We start from the raw sequence: 18040 nt of genomic DNA, 5'->3' as shown, positions 1-18040 counted from the left end.
TCTTTCACCAACAGGTCTTATTATATATTTTGTGGTTATTTGGAACTTTAAGGAGAGGCTGGAAAAACTGCACTCCTCAATTGTCCTTGTTGATCAAAATCTCTGAAAACATGTCTATGGTGAATCTCCCTTGCTTTCTCACATCTCTCCCACGCTGTATTCTCCCCTCCTTTCTCTCTTTTGCTCATTCATTCCTGCTGTGTTGTTCAGGACTTCATCCTCTCACTTGTTTCTAACTAGTCTCTTTGCCTCCGCTGCTAGAACAAGCTTTCTAATTTGCAAGCCTTACTTTGTGTATATTTTGGGTAAATATATTTTATATCTCCCCAGTTTCTCAAGTGAAAGTATAAATGGCTCAGAAGGCTCTCCACCATTTTGCCTCAGCCTGTCTTTTTAAATTCATCTCCAGTTACTGTGATGCAAACTAATACCAGCTAGAGCAACTAGCCACAACCAAATACATCTTCATTTTCTAGCCCTTTGTATACAGTGACACCACTGTGCTTTCCTGGGTAGGACTGCTCTGCCCTTTCCTTGTCCACCTGACAAATGCTTACTTCTGGCCCAACACAGATATCATTTCCTCTTTTTTAGCCTTCTATGATTCTATCTGTACATCCAGTCAAAATCAGTCATTCTATCATCTGTATTTCTATTGCTATTTATGTATATCTAAATTGGATATTGCACTTATCACATTACATTAGTTCACAAATTAAAATTTAAAAATTATTAGAAAAATATTGTAATTTTGAATTATGTTTCTAACCACCTTTGTGTCTTGTCTCCCCCATTAGACTGAAAGCTCCCTGGAGTCAGGGACAATATCTTACTGTCTGTATCTCCAGCTCTTAGCACATTCCATGTGACTAGAACATGGTAAATACGAAATAGTAATATTATTATTATTATAGCTATTGTATAATGAATATACATAATTACTAGGTAATTTACATGTTATCCGACTATCTTCTATTTTCCAGATGAGGAATCTAAAGCTTACAGAGGTTAAATAAATAGTAGGTCCGATATTAATACCTAAATTGGACTCAAAGCTTATATTGTATGTTGTTGACTGGATGGAGATATAAAAGTTGACTTTGGAAATGGTGCTAACCTACTACATTAAACTGAGTTAATGAACTACAGACGAAGAAGACAAAAGTCACTGTTACCACCTACTGACAAGTCTTGGTGGGCTTAGCAGTGGGGCTTATTCAGAACTGGATTCTACAGAGCAATGCAACAGAAGTGTATATCTCTTGTGCATTTCAGAGGCTCTTAGCTCTTGATAAAACAATCCTCCATTCTCACAGTAGGTTCATGTGCTATTTGGTAGACGTTATGTAATCATCTCAAGGTCCCACGGCCTATCATCAACTGAACAAGGCCTAGCACTTTATTGGTTCCTTAAAAATTTTTGGTTTTCTTTTTACTTAAGCCATTACATTCCATCAAGTGTATTTCTAGGGTGAAAGTAGTATACCAAGTAGAAATAGACACCCAGTGGAGGAGGCTGGGATTAAATGCTACAGACTTTCTAGAACAAGTCAATATTTGAATCTCTATGTAATGGGCAGACCCGAGCAGCAAATCTAACACCAAGGGCAGCCACAGGTATCCCACCTCCCAGTAATGCTACATTCGTTAGCTAGTTGTAAAGTGCAAGCCTAAAGCCAGAACTGTGGTTCAATATAAAACAGAAGGTTTCTCTAACCTTTAATTTAACTGTGCAAGGTCCTGTTATTAATTAATTAGGTACCTTCACCAAGGACAGTTAAGCAAATCAGACAACTGCCAGGTTGTATCCTATTCCTCTTGACTTGCTATTGGATAATTTTTCTCAACAGAGCTAAGCATACATTTTTTTTGGTAACTCGAGTTATTCAGCAAAATGTCCTAAACTACTTAACTGATGCAAAGCAAACACATTGTTAAAATGCAATAGTCTGGTTATGATGCCTTCCATATCAAGAACTCCTTCTCTTTAGAGTTGAGCCCCCCACCCCCACCGCTGCACCAATAGCTAGCTTGTTTAAAACAAACACATAAAAGGTTAACATGAAAACAGATCACCTAGTCTTATAGAGCCTGGGTTAATGAAATGAAATGAATCTGAGATGTAGGACTTAATGTTCCAATAACTATCTTTAAAAAAAACTTTTTATAACTCAGAGCCTTTCTTTTGGGAGATGAAAGATGGAGGGGTAAGTTACAGTTTGTAGAACACAGGTTTTGTAAGGACATTGACAAATTAGATGTATGGCTATTAAATTAGAATTTCATTGCATCTCCTGCTTTAAAGGAACAGCTTTATTCTTAAGGAAGTTCACCTAACAATTTTATGTTCAGTCATTTGCAGAGAATAAAGCCAATGGCTCTTCCTCTCTGAACCTGGAGTAGAAGCTTTATTTCACTTTAAGTTCTCTATGACATTTTGCACTCTCTTGATTTAATGTACCATAGAGGATCTTTAACTCTCAGTCTACACCAGTGCAAATAAAGGTTAAGTCTCTCACTAACCATCATGAACTAGCCTAGTAACTCACGAGAGGGTATATGGAAAAAGAAACTGAAAAAGCAGGTGTACAGACTTGAATAAAGCGTGCAAAACCCACACAACCGCAGGCTAAAGTACCAGATCCTAACATCTCCCTAGTACTCGCTGCGAGGTCCGCGAGCAGAGGAACTTCTTACTGCGGCAAAAACACGATCCCGCGAGCGGGGCCTAGTAACACAGGAGCTTTTCTTCAGAACAGCGTCCCGACCCGAGCTTGCGCTGAATGCCGGGGCTCCTATTGGCCACACGCTGGGGGAGGTGGAGACTGGCGGGGAGAGTGACGGGAGGAGGAGAGAAGGGGGCAAGGCCTTTTCCCTGCCCCCTCCCGGCCCCCTCGGCAGGCAGCCGCCGGCGCCTCGTGCGTGGTTACTATGCAAATTGCAGCGATTGCGGAAATAAACAAGGGCGTAGGGAGAGAAGAGAGGGACTGCGAATCGATTGCAACTTCTGCAAAGTCTCGTACAATCCAAAGCACACAAGGCAAAAGCAGAGAGAATGTAAGAACCAGCTAGCCCGGGTTGGATCGCTTTCAAAAGAGGGGAGAGAGACAGTGAGAGAGAGGCAGAGAGCGCGCATTGCAATTGCAAAAGCCTTCTGATTTGGAGGAAAAAAAATTTCTCCAAGAAGCCTGCAATTGGCCAACAGCTTAAAAAAACCTCTTCCGGGTTTTCAACGGTTCCAAGTTTATTTAGATTTTTTTTAATGCAAAAAAGGGGACAACAAATGAAGCAATTCGTCTGAACATTTTAAAGTTTCTCACGTACTCTTTTTACATTGCAATGGTACGTGGTACATCTTAAACTTTCTGTTTTGCTTTTATACGGATATTCGCTTTATAAACAACAATAAGGGTAGAACGATTTTGTTTAATGGCTAAAGACTTTAAAATTTCTCTAGCTTGCATATGCGTTTAAGTGATTGCTGGGTAAATGTCTATTGTGATGGTTTTGTTTTAAAGATGTAGCTTTGTGGATGGCTTTTTTTGCTGTGCGCATCAGAGACCGGGTTTCTTTTTTTTTTCCCTGAGATTTGAAAAAATTGCTGAGCTTGACAGATTTTTATTTTCCTCCTAGCGCTTGCTCAGTCCCAGAAAGTGGAGGAGGGGGGATCCTGTACGAGCTCTGTTCTGTAAAAAGACGGCTGGTCTCAGCAGTCAACCTAACACAAGAAGAAATGTCTGGACCCGAGAATAATTGACGATTCGATCCTCTAATCAATGGAACAATATAGGAGATTGACAAAAACCTTACCCAATCATGAGGAAGCTTGGGTGTACAATGGTTCTCAATAGCCAGAGGGGGCGGGGCAGAGACGATCTGAAGTTCTCTGCGGCTCTGAAGGGTATGGTGTGGTTCAAGCTGTCAAAGCTACAAGCTCTTCCGGATTTAGCAAGCACAATAGGAAAGTTTTAGAGTTTAATAGAAAGAAATGCATGAATCTTATGCCTTCTTTGCTGTCTTTTTGGAAAAGTTAGAAAAATTCTGCTAGAGAAATATTTAACCTTGCATTAATTGTTATTTTCAATTCAGAGAAGTTAATTGTTGTGGAAGGTGCGGGTCAACTTTAAAAGTGTGTGACTTAAAAACTTCCCTAAATTATGGGACTATAATGTGGTTTGGGAAGTAGTATATTGCATACTCAGCATTACAAAACTTCTTGATCTGAATATCTTAGCAGCTTTGGCTTTTCGGGTACTTTGGAGGAATAGGCAAACCTCTATTCTTGAACTCTAAACAACAGTTTTAAGGGAGAGAATATATTTCACTGGTGGACTGAGAGCTGTTTTTTACATCTGAGAGAAAGAGGGAGAGAAATTTTTCTTTTGTTTTTGTTTGTTTTTATTTTTAATTCTGTTGTTTAACTATATTGTCAATAGCAAATAGGATAGTAAGACTGGCCAAGTTCATAGATCTTCTTGTTACTACAACAATCCCTGTGGAGGGTATGTGTGGAAGGAAGATTGCTGACTGGCTAACTCTTAGCTGGAATCTGGCCTCTTGGACAAATCTTTGATACCAATCCAGTGGAAACCAACTGCAGTAGCTTATCTTGGAGACAGTAACTGGCAGCCTCTGAGTAAAATATATCCATCTCTTCCTTCCCTCTGAGCAGTGTAGACACCTAATTCTGTTGGGAAGTGAGTGGAAAATAATATGGGCTCTTTCCCATCTTTGTATTAAATTCCCATTGAGCTATTTCCTAAGGCTTTAGGCCTTCTAATCAACTCTGGTTTGGAAATTTGATGTAGGAATCCACTTTGATGCTCAGTTCAGCAACATGATTCAATTTAGGAATATAAGCATATAAAAAAATCTGCACACAAGTGACCAGCAGGTAAAAAAACTAGAGAAGAAAAATGTTGGGAAATACTAGTGATAAAGATACTCTCAGTAAGAATTACAGTTAATGGCATTGTCACTTATGAGCCCCAATTTTACCTTTACTGCTTTGGGCATTAAAATCTAAATCATATTAATAAGATCTTCCTATTAAGTAACCTCTAAAATGAGAGGTATTTGAGATGTACATATAAGTGAAACCTTATTGACGTAATTTATATATCTAAGAGGATTTCACTGAAACTGGCAAGGTAACATTTCTCCAAATAAAACACAGTAAATGCAAGGCTGGGCTCCGTGCCAGGAAGAATATGGATAGCCAAGAGCATGACAGGAGACTCCTTTGCGCAGAGACAATCCCATTTCAAGGCAGCCTCCCAGCACTTGCAAAATAAATGATTGGAGCGGTTATTTCCAATAAGGGGTTTATCCTTCCTAACAATGGGTCATTTATATGATTGTAGTAAACTAGTTTTCCTACTTCACCTGTTTTTCCCATACTGTTTACTCTCTTTTCCTTCCTCCCTCCCTCCATCTTTGCTTTCCCTCTCAAGTGCCTTACTATCTTTGTGAACTCTGGACAAGGGTTTACTTTTGCAACTTGGGAAGAGGGGAGAGAGTTGGAAATGTTTTTACCCCCAGACTGCCCTTTGAGAAACATCTGTTTCTTTGTGTGTGTATTTAAATTTATGCCTGTTGGAGAGAAAGTTACCAGCAGCCTTTTTGTAACTGTAACTCTTCTACTGTATTTTTCTCAGTCGTGTTTCCAAAGGCTGTATTGGAACTGTGCTTTGTAGTGTTTCCCCCGCCTTCCTCCCCCTCCTCCCGCGGGGGAGGAAGAGGGAGCTGGCGGAGATAGGAGAGAAAGCAGGAGCGGATGTGAAGGGCTTTGGTGCTGAACTTGGATCGAGCCCTTGCCTAGAGGGCGCAAACAATCGTCCCATATCCAAAAGTCTTACGAAGGGCGCCAAAAGTTACTTAAGATAATACTGCTAACCGCAGAAAGCTGGAAATCGCGGGCACATCCACTGCTGCGACAAAAGAAGTTTTTAAAGTAGAAATATGAGCATTAAATTACTTTTCCCCATTCTTTTTTCAACCAGGGCGACATGCCAGTCCTTTTTTTTTTTAAACACCTTTTCTTTTTCTTGAGATTCAATTAAAAGTAAGAATCTTTGCTATTTTGGAAGCAGATATGAAGTCTATCTTTTAATACACCAAAAGAAAGATTTTAATCTGCTATGGAAGACAGCTTCCCAAACACACTTGAACAATAACTTCTCACTTTGCCTCAGTTACATGTTGGGACCGTCAGCCAGAAACTTCTATCGAGGAAACTTGGAGCGTGTTGAAGTTATAGATCCCAGCAAAGGTTTTCGTAGCCAGGGATTTTGTCTCTGTAACTCCGCTTAGCTTTTAGGACATTTCCCTCTACTGAAATCCAAGAGGAACCAAGAAAAGGCAGTTGTTTAGTTTGGAAAAAATAATTAAAGGTTTAAGTCATTATTTCCCCTCACCCCTTAATAAATAATTTGAGAGATGTCCAAGGATATTTAGAATCAAGGAGTGTGCAAATTGTCTCTTGAGCATTCAGGAATTATTTTAGCAATAAAGCAACAAAGAACAAGCATAAAGTAACTTTAGACAGATGCAGAATATTTCAGAGGATTTTATTTTGCTTTCCCCAGTAATACTTTTGTTGCCCATTACTTATAAAAGGGAGGGAGGTGGATGGAGTCTGAATGAGAGTGACCTTTAGCACTTCACCTGACCCTCACCTGTAGAGTGAGCATTCCTACAGGAATTTCCTCTTTTCAGAGGCTAAGATAGTAACCTTTACCAAGTGTATATTCTTCTTGTCTGTGTATCAGTGTCTTTAAACGTGATACATTCATCTTTCCTTTTGGATTTTTTAGAATGATTTGCAAATATAGCAGGCTACAAACCAGAGAGAGAGAGAGAGAGAGAGAGAGAGAGAGAGAGGGAAAGAGAGAGAGAGAAATGAGGAAGAAGAGACGGGTTGGGGGTTTGGATGAAGGAGGTATTTTTTTCCCTCTGTTGGGAGGAGAACCTAGAGAAAAAATATGAGGTTAAAAAAAAAAAACTGGAAAAGCAGGCTTATTGGCAATTTGCCAAACCCTAAAAACCAACCCCTTTTTCTGCCAAAACAATACTTTAGCAAACCTAAAATAATTGCAGGAAGCTCTTTTCCATTTTAAGAACTATTACCTGAGGGAGGGAAAAAGAGGGAATTTTTAAAAGGCACCCTTCTAGAGGTGTCCCAAAGGGACGGTAATGATAGCCTGTGTCCAGTTCTGGGCACGCGTTTGTGTACCCGAAGGGGACATCGCTCTAACATTTTTTTTTTCCTAAAAAGAAAAAGATGTCACAGCTAAACCACTGTTGTTTCTGAACGTGATAGAACTTTTTCTATGGCGTCTGTGTTCAAACCCACTAGCTTCACAGTCCTGGGAGGGAGAACGCTCATTAATCTCCGCCTCTCTTTCTCCAGACAACCCCCACCCCCCAAATCCGGTGAATCTTCTGTGTGAAATATTTCTCTACCACCCCGGTTCCTGAATGCCATCGGACTGAAGCTGCACAAAGTTTGCACGATTTTGTGCATAATTACCTCTGCAGACGATCTATTCCCACAGAAAGCTTCCTTGGAGAGATTATAATGCTTTCGAGCCGTACCGCATTTCAGAGGGGGGGAAAAAGTTACCTAGGAGGTCCGACTAAAAATAAATAAATAAAAAATTTGCATACATGCAAATTGGCCCCCAGGCCTTTCTCAGGTTCTCTCCGTGCCCACGCCGCGAACTTGGGGGTACCGGGCCACCTGGCAAAGTTGCCCAAGTCCTCCCCCGAGGTCCGCGAAGGTCTGCGGCGGGAGTTGGGGGATGGGGATGAGGAAAAGTAGTTTTGTTTGCTTAAGCACATCCTGTGGCAGCCTATAGCTGCCCGGGAGTACAGACTGTAACTGCTCCTCACTGCGTTACCCAGTAATGCGCTGAGCTTGGACTGGGGGGCGGGGGGGGGCGGGGGGCAGTGGGACGGGAGAGCCAGCAAGCCAGGGAGCCAGAGAGGGAGCGAGCTAGCGAGCGCGAGCGGCCGTGGAGACTCAAACCCGGCTGGCCGCGCGGCGCCGCAGCCGCCCCCTCCCTCACGCACCCCCCCCCCCCGCCCCCGGCGGCGGCGCGAGCGGGCGGCGGCTGTGCGGTGCGGTGCAGAGCGGAGGCGGAGGCGGGCGCGCGGGCAGCTCGCGGGCACCCGGCCGGGCGGGCGCGGGAGCGGGAAAGGGTGCGCTATGCCTTTAACGCCCGCGTACAGTAGACATGTATAGTGGAGTGTAGGGAAACTCTAGGCGGGGTTAAAGTTCAGCTCATGGAGCGGCAATAGCGCTGGCTGGCTGCAGTTGAGCCGAGTTGGAAATGTGAACGCAAGAAGCAGGCTTGATTTTTTTCTCCCCCCTTCTCTCTCTCTCTCTCTTCCTCTCTCCCTCTTTCTCCTGTCTCACCCGCACTCACGCACACCTTCAAACCGCACACCCAGACGCACACGCACACCCCACCGCCCGGCAGTTATGTATTCTCCGCTCTGTCTCACCCAGGTAAGCAGCTGTTTGGATGCGGAGGGTTGGGGGAGGCGGGTGGCGGGGGCCCGAGCAGGGGCTGGGCAGGGGGTGTCCGGGACCGTCGCTCCGGCTGGGCCCGGAGCATGTGTCTTGGTGTGTGCCCGTGTCTGCGTGTGTGTGCGCGTGTGCTCGTGGGGGTGGGGAGGGAGAAACACAGCTTTAAGAAAGTAACTTTGTTTCCATGCGGGTGCATTTCTCTTGCACGGCCATTTGTGTGGGCACATGGCTAATGGCGCCCTCTTATTAATGCGTTAATTAATATCGGGGCGATAGACTGCGGATCGGCGTTGTTTTCGGGCGCCCCGCACGTGTTTCAGCGGCTTGCAGCCCATGACACGCTGAAATCTGGACTCAGCGTTTCTGCAGCCGGGAGGCCGGCTCCTGTAGTTCCGCGGCGCCCGGGGAGGGGGCCGCCGACGGCGCCCACCGCACACTCCGCACGCTTGGGGCAACTGGAACCCCTGGGTGCGGGAGAACTCGGGTCCCCGCGCCCACGGCCCGCTGCCGGAGCCCGCGCCGCAGCGGCCTCCCGAAACTCTTACTTTTGTTTATTGTTTGTCAGCCTTTGGGGTCCGGCCGCGGGTGGGACGCGGGCCGGCGTCCCCCGCCTCGGCCGGGACAGCGCCCCTCGGACGCGGGCGGGAGGCTGTGAACCGTCACCCTGGGCTCCACGGAGCGGAGCTGCGTGGACGCGCGTCCCCCGCGCCGGCCGGGTGGAGCCTGCGACCTCGTCGGTCGTCTCCGGGTCGCTTTCCCGAGTGAAAGTTTCGGTGCCGGGACGAGCCCACGCTGCGCAGGGCGGTGAGCGGCGGAGGCCGCGGGCCGCGGGCCGGGAAGCGTAGGGCGGAGTTGGGCTCCCCGCCGCGAGCCCAAGCGGCGGCCCCGGCCAGACGCGGCTCTCCACGCCGCCACCTCCCGCCACTGCCACCGCCGCCACCGCGCGAGTCGGGACGCTCCGCGAGCAGGACAGGGGCAACTTTTCCCAACGAGTCAAGTCGAAGCCTGGGTCTCCTCTCGCCCCACCGCCCCTCCTGTCCATGCCCTCCCTTTCCATCCCTCTCGTCTGCACCACCCCCAGGCAAAATATTGCTACTTCATGGCTCCAAATCTGGTCCCCTTTGAATATATTATTTATTTTCTTTGACTAAAAGGCATGAAGTCAAAGTGATTTTGCGCTGAAAAAAAAATTGGAAAAAAAAGCATGAGCCTTCCTACTGTTTTAGTACATTGCGATCTGAGCATTAATCACCTACATGAAGTTGTATGCTTCATAAAAAATGTTTCTTCACCACTCCCTTAAAAAAAACCTGCTACCACTTCTTGCCTTTATTTAGCAGGAGATAACGGTTTAACCGGAACAATTTCTGGAAAGCTAAAAAGTATCAATAGTTTTGTCTTTCCTCTCTAGATTCCGGATTTATTTCCCACATGATATCCCTTCGTATTGCAATATCTAACTGTAAAAATACCGGTTATTTGATCTCAAAAGACTTTTAAATGCATCTTTTATGTTGAAATGGTCTGTTTGGGATTTAGGCCTAGCATTAATAATGGATAGCAGGTTGCTTTTAGTTATTGTAAAAGTTTTTTATTTTTCTCTAACAAAGTTCCAAAGTTCCTATTTTAGTAACTTGTGGAAGTATGGAATGAAACTTTTCCAACCACTCTGGCAGGGTTCATAATTGCATATGGATAAGATGTAAATGTCAGATAATTTGAATGAGTTACGATTTACAGTGAAAATGCTGAGATTCAAAGACTGAAGTTCTAGCTGGCAAAAGTTCGCAGCACAGAGAACTTGTAGATACCAGTATGCTGCAATAATAGGATACATTAGCGTCTTCTGAAGGGAGCTCTCAAAAGATAAATTTATATTTTAGGATGATGTATATAGGAGGCTACCTGTGCATACATGTAGGCCCAGGGCATAGTTAGGTATTTAACAAAGTCAGATTATCTTGGTTGGTGAGCTATTACCACATTAAGAAAGTTTTTGTTTTTTTTTTTTAACATATTTGGCAGTATGATTGATACATTCACTAGGCCTTCTTCTAGAAATACCACTAAGAGAAATGCTTACTTAGTGTAACAGTTTGTGAAAAAAAATGTACACTATGGCAAATGAGGGCCATATATTTTATGATTTCTTCTTTTAAAATTTGATTTACAATTTATTTAACTTGCTGGAATATTTATAGAGCTTTAGAGCCAGTTTTTAAAAAGAAAAACTTAAGTAGCTTATTGGTCATTAAAGAAAGTCCAGTAAGTAAGCACAGTGATAAAAGTACTCTAAATGAAAGAATAAACTCCATATATGTGTATGCAATTTTATAAACTATCAGAAAAATGCTAGCCATCTTATTTTAATATATAGACATAACCAAATCATGTACCTGGCCACAGAATGATAACATAGTAGAAATTTATAGGTGAACCTTTGAGTAGTCCCAGAAATATCAGCATTCTGTGGTTCTTAAACTTGGCTTCCTTACCAACTGATCAGCGTTTAAGGTGCTGATTCAAAATCTTGTCACTTTGAAACAGGTTTTCAGGTTTGTTTTCATTGGTGGCCTGTAACTTTCTCTCCGAGTACATATCTAAAACATTCTTTGTTTTCTCTTGAATATTTTGAAATATTACATACCTTATGGCTATATGTACAGCATCATTATTTGTAAAGGCATACTATATTTTTAAAACTAATATATGCTATACCTGGACATTTCCTACAAGTAAATGATATTCTTTAGGTCTGATATCCTGGAATATTTCTAATTGTGAGTTGAGGAAGATAATTAGCACTTTAATTGTGTATGTGAATAAAGTTATACAAAATATTGTGCACTTTTATTGGCACATTCTTGAAATCTTTGGAGAGTAGTAAGTTGTAAATACTTCTGATGCAAAATTGGGGACTTAGATTATGCTTAGTGATTAGTTGACATAGTTGGCCTCATTTAAGGATTTCTACCATGAGATATGTGGGCATTTGGTTGGCAGGTAAACAGAGTCCTCTTGAACACGAATGAACGCAGTTCTTTGAGAAGCGTATTGGGAGTATCTTTAATCACTTAAATGCCATGTTAGAATGTTTATTTAAATATTTACTAATAAAGCTTTTTAATAAGATAGAATTTTAACATAAATATGAGTTGTTTGGAGCTGTATTCTTTGCATTATAAAATGGGGCTAAGGCTTTAAAATGATATCCTTTTGGTGGAAGCTCACTTTGTAGTTAAGGTAGACTTTAGGAGTTCTTTGCATAATGCCATTACAGCCTTGGTCCTTAGCATGTCCTGTGCATATAATAAAATCTATCAATGTGAAAGACTGTTGCAAACCCCCAGTTTATGTGTTTTCGAGCATTTCAAGGATGAGCTAAGAATTTAGTAATGTTTAAATGTTTTGCAGTGTGACATGTACCTTACTAGATAAACTGTGACTTGAAAATAGCCCTCCCCCCTTCCATTTCTCTCTTCTCCAGTATGGCAATAAAAAAGATTTTCAAACATCAGAAATTTTGAAATGCTAATGGTTTTCTGATAAAGAATAATATAATTCTTTTATTTTTCTCTGTTCCTTCTTCACTTAAAGAATGCTCCCATGTTATAAAAGCTGACTTCTTCTTGGATTCTTTTGTTGAGAAAGAGCAAAGCTAAACTTGATATACAGATCCTGATAATTGTTCAGAGAGGAAAAAATAAACGTCATTTAGTGAAATGATTTATTATGGATTATATTATTATATACTTGAAAAAACAAGGATATGTAGTGTTTAGATGATTGATTATAATTTAAAATACTTTAACAGACTTCACTGTTAAAATATTTTACCGATTTTAACCACTCAGTTTATATTTGAACATTTAAAATTTTAATAATTGCTTTCATAGTAATAATGTTTTCCAATTTCTATATTTAGATGAATATTATGAACTGAAAAAGAAAGCATTTTATAATATTTGTCTGTCCTGTACCCTTAAAAAAACTCCTTTTCTTACAGTAATTTATTTGAAAGTAAATAATTTATCTTTTGGGGGGTTGTGCGGTTGAGAGAAGTTATGTAAGATTAGTGTGGGTTGGTTAATCAAAAGTTAGATGTACTCAAAACCTTTTTGGAGGTTACTGTTTAATTTTTCTTTAATTTAATTTTTTTATATTTACTAAGAAAATGTCAAACAAAGGAATCAAATGTCTTCAATGAAACAAGAAAAATTTAAATATTTTAAATTCAATTTTATTTTCAAATTCCTTGAATTTTAAGAGGCTAGCTACCATGAGGCTTTTCTTGGAGTCTCATAAATATACCTGAATATACCAGGTTCTCTCTTTTTTACTGCAAGAAAAAACCTGAAATACTGTTTTCGAAAGTTAAATTATTATTCCGTTTTAGGGATGATTAATACTGAAGGCATTTCACAATGGTATCAGTAAATTAAATGTATTTAGTTGCAACACTATTGCCACAGTGACGCATTCTGTTTTCTATCTGGCATGTACGCTTTTCTTTGTTTTTTTCCCTTTCCCCTCCGTTTTTGTTTAATTCCCATAGTATCAGCAGTTATGTTTTGGAAATGGATCTTTTATTTTAGTCTGATGAATATCAGACTCATCTTTTCTTTTGTATATGGTCCCTGACATACTTTTCTGTTTTTGACCAAAAATACTTATGTGCAACTGTAATACTTAAAAAAAAAAATTAAGATGTTACCAAAATGGCTAAGAAACAGATCGGATTCTACATGCAGTGTTTTTAGAGGGGAAAGTCTTTATTTTCATTGATCGCGGAGATGATTTTTTGCTCCTAGACTTCCATAAACATTGACTGGCATCTAAATGTTTAGGATTTGCCAATCTGGCGGCTGAACCCTGGCTGTACGACAAGTAGTGAGGTCAAGGCTGGAGCAAAAATTAGATATGCCTTCCTTGAATAGGTTTAAGATTATATATTGTTATAAGTGTTTGGATAAACGTTACTATCTAAAGGACTTGCGACTAAGGCCTAACAGAACCTGGGACACTTTGGTAAATATACCAAAACATTTTTAAATTTAGGCAATTTTCTTCTTTCTCATTTGTGAGAAATGATACAGGTGGTTTCTTTTTTTTTCCTGTAGGACTTCCCATAGGGATTCTATTATAAGATTTTGATAATGTAATCTTTGCATCAAATTTCAAGTGAAATAAAGATTTTTTTTTGAGGGTGACCATCTGAAGAAAAGTTGTTTCTTTTTGTCTTCAGTGTATTCATATTTTTGTTTTTGTTCATTTCCCTAGGATGAATTTCATCCTTTCATCGAAGCACTTCTGCCCCACGTCCGAGCGTTCGCCTACACATGGTTCAACCTTCAGGCCCGAAAACGAAAATACTTCAAAAAACATGAAAAGCGTATGTCAAAAGAAGAAGAGAGAGCTGTAAAGGATGAGTTGCTAAGTGAAAAACCAGAGGTCAAGCAGAAGTGGGCATCTCGACTTCTGGCCAAGTTACGGAAAGATATTCGACCCGAGTACCGAGAGGATTTTGTGCTTACAGTTACAGGGAAAAAGCCTCCATGTTGTGTTCTTTCCAACCCAGACCAGAAAGGCAAGATGCGAAGAATTGACTGCCTCCGCCAGGCAGATAAAGTCTGGAGGTTGGACCTGGTTATGGTGATTTTATTTAAAGGTATTCCGCTCGAAAGTACTGATGGCGAGCGCCTTGTAAAGTCCCCGCAGTGCTCTAATCCGGGGCTCTGTGTCCAGCCCCACCACATAGGGGTTTCTGTTAAGGAACTCGATTTATATTTGGCATACTTTGTGCATGCAGCAGGTAAGTGTGATGGTGAGAAGTCGTTCCAATTTCTTGTGCGTGTTTCTTTCCTGATGACCTCTGTATATGCTGGGCCATTCCTGAACGCCCTAAGTGCCAGGCCATGTACATACAGACAGTGTTGGTTGCCAGAGGTGGGCCAAAGTCAGAACAGCCCTGCTGTCTGAGTTGCCACCTTCATTCAGATGGAAAAGTGTAGCTTTGAGAGAATTCTTACTCAGTTGACCTTTTTTTTTTTTTTTTTTTTTTTGGCAAGTAGTGTTATCAAAGGTGTTGGGTAGTCAGTTATGTGATATATTTAAATTACATGTTTTTGATGATGGATGAAAGAAGCCTCATGAAACATTTTAATATAGGGTATATTTTAACTGGCAAGTTATCTAGTTGAAAAGCAGTTGGTTTGGTAGTGAAGTAATATTTTTAGTTGTGTTTCTTTTGGGAGTGTTTTTAACCTACTGTGGCCTCTTGAACCCCTTGCTAATTAAGAAGAGGTAAGATTACTATCAAATTGCTGATCATTTATGAGAGAAAAGAATTTACATTAATACGCTTTGTAGCTTTGTGTTTAGGAACTTTTAGTGTTGTCTAAACGAAGGGAAAAAACAAACCAACTCTTTTATTGATGGAGAGGTTAACCTTAAAAATAAACAACCTATATAGTGCTCATGAGTGCATCGAGAAATCCATATGGATAATTGGTTTATTGAGTTGCTTTGATTTGTAGTAAAATTATTTGTTTCAGAGCTGATTTCAAGGCATGTTTTACCTGTGCATATTACAGTGTTCAGAGTAGCATTCAGGATAAAACTATTGAGGATTGGATAAAACAATGCACTTTTAGTTTGTTCCTTTCATCTTGTTTTAGACAAAAGACTTATTGTATTATGTGAAGGCTCAGATCTTGTGTAACTTGTTGACTTTTTATATGTACATATCGGTCTTGATAGATTACCTTCATGGCAGTTATTTAAGCCAGTAGATTGTTTTGGAGTTCATATAATTACATATTTTTTCACAAAAGAGAGAAAGATGTTACCTGTAAAATCAACACTATACTGCTTTGCAAAACATTTTTAATTATAAAAATGTAAGCTATTTTTTAAAGAAGTCAGCTGAAATCTTATTCTCTATTATTTTTCTCAATGTATGTTTTAGAAAGAGAACTTTTGTTATCCATCTGTCCTTACATGAGGAACTGGAGAAATTAACTTTGCAAGCATGTCACATCATTATTTGCATTCTGTTGGCAGGGATGGATGAGTATTTTAGAGGATGTGATCTGTAAGTGTTTCAAATATTTGGGGTCTGAAAATATATAGTACTTAATTATAAGAAGTGCCTGTTGCTTAACCAGATTTGGGTGGCGAAAATGAAAAGGCAACACCTCTCAAATGACCTATGAACAGGAAAAAGTAGTCCTTTCTTAATCCCTTTTCCATTCTATTGTTGTTACTTTGTTTTGCGTATTGCAAAAGCAATGTTAAAATTAAAAGAAAATTTATTTGCATATGTAAGTGGAGATTCTGATAGGGAAAGGCAAGGTGCAAAAAAAAAGTATGAGTGTTCTAAGTGGTTTCAGGTAGCACTCTGTAAAGTGTTGTGTTTAATTTTTTCAATATTTAGAAAGTATGTAATTTATAAATTATAATGAGTGCTCTAATTGGAAATTGAGGGTGCTAACAGGTAATGCACATCATGGTGTGTACTTCCTTACAAAGTAATATCAAAATGAAATACCTGTTAGGTTTTTATCGGTGTGAGCAGCGTCTATTCTAAGTTTTACATGTAAACATTTCCCTTAGATTTAAGAGATGCCATTACATGCGTTCTGTTTCGTTGTTGACATGGTTTCTGTGCTGTTGCTCCAAATCCTGGAGCTAACAGTTGCTGGTTGTTTCAGTATTTGAAGGGTGATGTTGGTAAAATGACATGTCGATGGTTGCTTAGGAGAGGTAGCATCCTTATTGCTTATGAAAGATTTATTGGCAGCAACATGGATCAGACTACCTTTCGGTTTGGTTTTCCTGATGTATCCCAGAATCCCTTGTTAGGCCTGAATGCCAGCCAAGTGCTGGGCCATTGGCTTTTACCAGAGCACAGTAATGGCTGCTTCTCTGTGCACGCAATACGATGATTCTAAAAGAAAATATTAGGGGCTTTTTGTCTGAAAATATTTCAAATTCAATTGAAGAGATTTAGAGACCTGTTACTCGTGGAAGGGAAGCTGCCAATAAAAATATGAGGTAGACTGGTCAACTTACGTACAACTGATTTGACAAGCATCTGTTACAATACTGAAGATTGGTAAACACTAAACAATGTTTTTACCTCCTTAAAAGTTCTGAGAACTTGCCAGTATTGGCAGGAGGCAGAGACTCTGAAACATGCTTCAGGAATCATGCCAAAACCATTGTGGCTTTTTCACCTATAGTACATTCCCTCCCCCCCATTTCTTTTAAAATGTTATATATATTGTTTTCTCCCTCTAAATCTTCTTTTTTTTCCCTAGATGGCCACAAAAACGAGATCTTTTTTCTTTTTTCTTCTAAAAATGTGTGGTGCAACAATTATTGCTTTATTCTCCGGCCTCTTCTTTGGTAGGAAGTTGAAATCTTAGAACACTCATGTAAAATGCTGGAAGCTAATGTGAATCAATCATTTTTTAAAAGCAGAGGTGATTTATTCTAAGACATATTGAGATGCTAAAATACAATACATATATTACATTTTAATTTTTTTTCTCTAAAACTGGTGGCAATCAAACTGTGTGAATTTTGTGACTGATAAAACAGTAACAAGTATAATGAAATTGGAGTGATTCCTAAAGCCTGAGGATTTCGTCTTGTTAAAAGTATAAAAGAGTAAAATCATTTTGTGCCCTTAGTTTGGTCTCTATTTGAGTTGTCCTTCCCCATGTATCATATGACAACTTGGAGATATTATGGTATTGTGGCAAATGGTTTTCTTTGTGGGCGTGTAACAGTAAAGCTAATTTATGACCAGTCTTTACCAGATGATCTGTATCAGAATCTACAATATACCCGGCACGTGGCAAGGTCACAATTTAAGTTGTTAAGGTCATAACCTTAGCCACCAGGCATTTGACCTTTTAGATAAAGTTAACCTTTGTTCATTAGTAGGCACTCAACCGAGAACTTTCTGGAGAGGTTTTTTTTTTTTTGAAACTGCTTCTGTATAACTTCTGGTAATGTAATTAGATTCCGGGAAGATTTTCAGTTGAGTTAGTTAAATTTTATAACAGGTTAGATTTTTTAAAAGAATTTGTCTCTTGGATAGTAGTAGGTTGCTGTATCTAGGCCACAGAATGACAGTGTCACAATTTATTTTGGATAGTTATCACCTGCTGTGGGGTAGAATGAAAGCTCTGAGGCAGCTGTGTGGAGATGTTTAAAAACCAAAATTAAACAAACAGAGTTATGTTTAATTCAACTTGTGCTAGTTTTCAAGTGGCCTCGGGCTCACAATGAGCGTCTTCGCTTTTTGTGGATGAGGTATTTTCTAAGATTGGAAATATTTTTCATGATCTTAAAATTCACATTGAAAGATCAATAAATGACCAAACTTTGTCAGGGAGTTGCTGTAATTGTCAATTAGCCAGTGACAGAGAAAACTGAATTTATCCGAACGGTAGCACGAGTATTTGGTTTTAAGGTAAGGGTGAACGTTTTAGTACT

At 40.2% G+C, this 18040-nt stretch overlaps 1 protein-coding gene across 9 annotated transcripts in view; it reads left to right on the top strand.

The window, feature by feature from the left end:
- The first annotated feature begins 8087 nt into the window (after nucleotides 1–8087).
- Nucleotides 8088–18040, top strand: part of NFIA (nuclear factor I A) — a 386029-nt gene continuing 376076 nt past the window's right edge. For 3 of the 9 annotated variants that reach the window (XM_066269050.1, XM_066269051.1, XM_066269049.1), the window contains exons 1-2: nucleotides 8091–8512; nucleotides 13814–14345. In XM_066269050.1, the coding sequence (XP_066125147.1) occupies nucleotides 8486–8512; nucleotides 13814–14345 (559 nt within the window). In that variant the 5' untranslated portion in view covers nucleotides 8091–8485. Of the gene's footprint in view, nucleotides 8513–13813; nucleotides 14346–18040 lie in introns of all 9 variants that reach the window. The other 6 variants (XM_066269047.1, XM_066269045.1, XM_066269052.1 and 3 more) reach the window with 4 other exon arrangements.

The sequence above is a fragment of the Saccopteryx bilineata genome, chromosome 3 (assembly GCF_036850765.1).
Source record: "Saccopteryx bilineata isolate mSacBil1 chromosome 3, mSacBil1_pri_phased_curated, whole genome shotgun sequence".
NCBI lineage: Eukaryota > Metazoa > Chordata > Mammalia > Chiroptera > Emballonuridae > Saccopteryx > Saccopteryx bilineata.
This window is presented reverse-complemented; position numbering and strand designations above follow the sequence as displayed.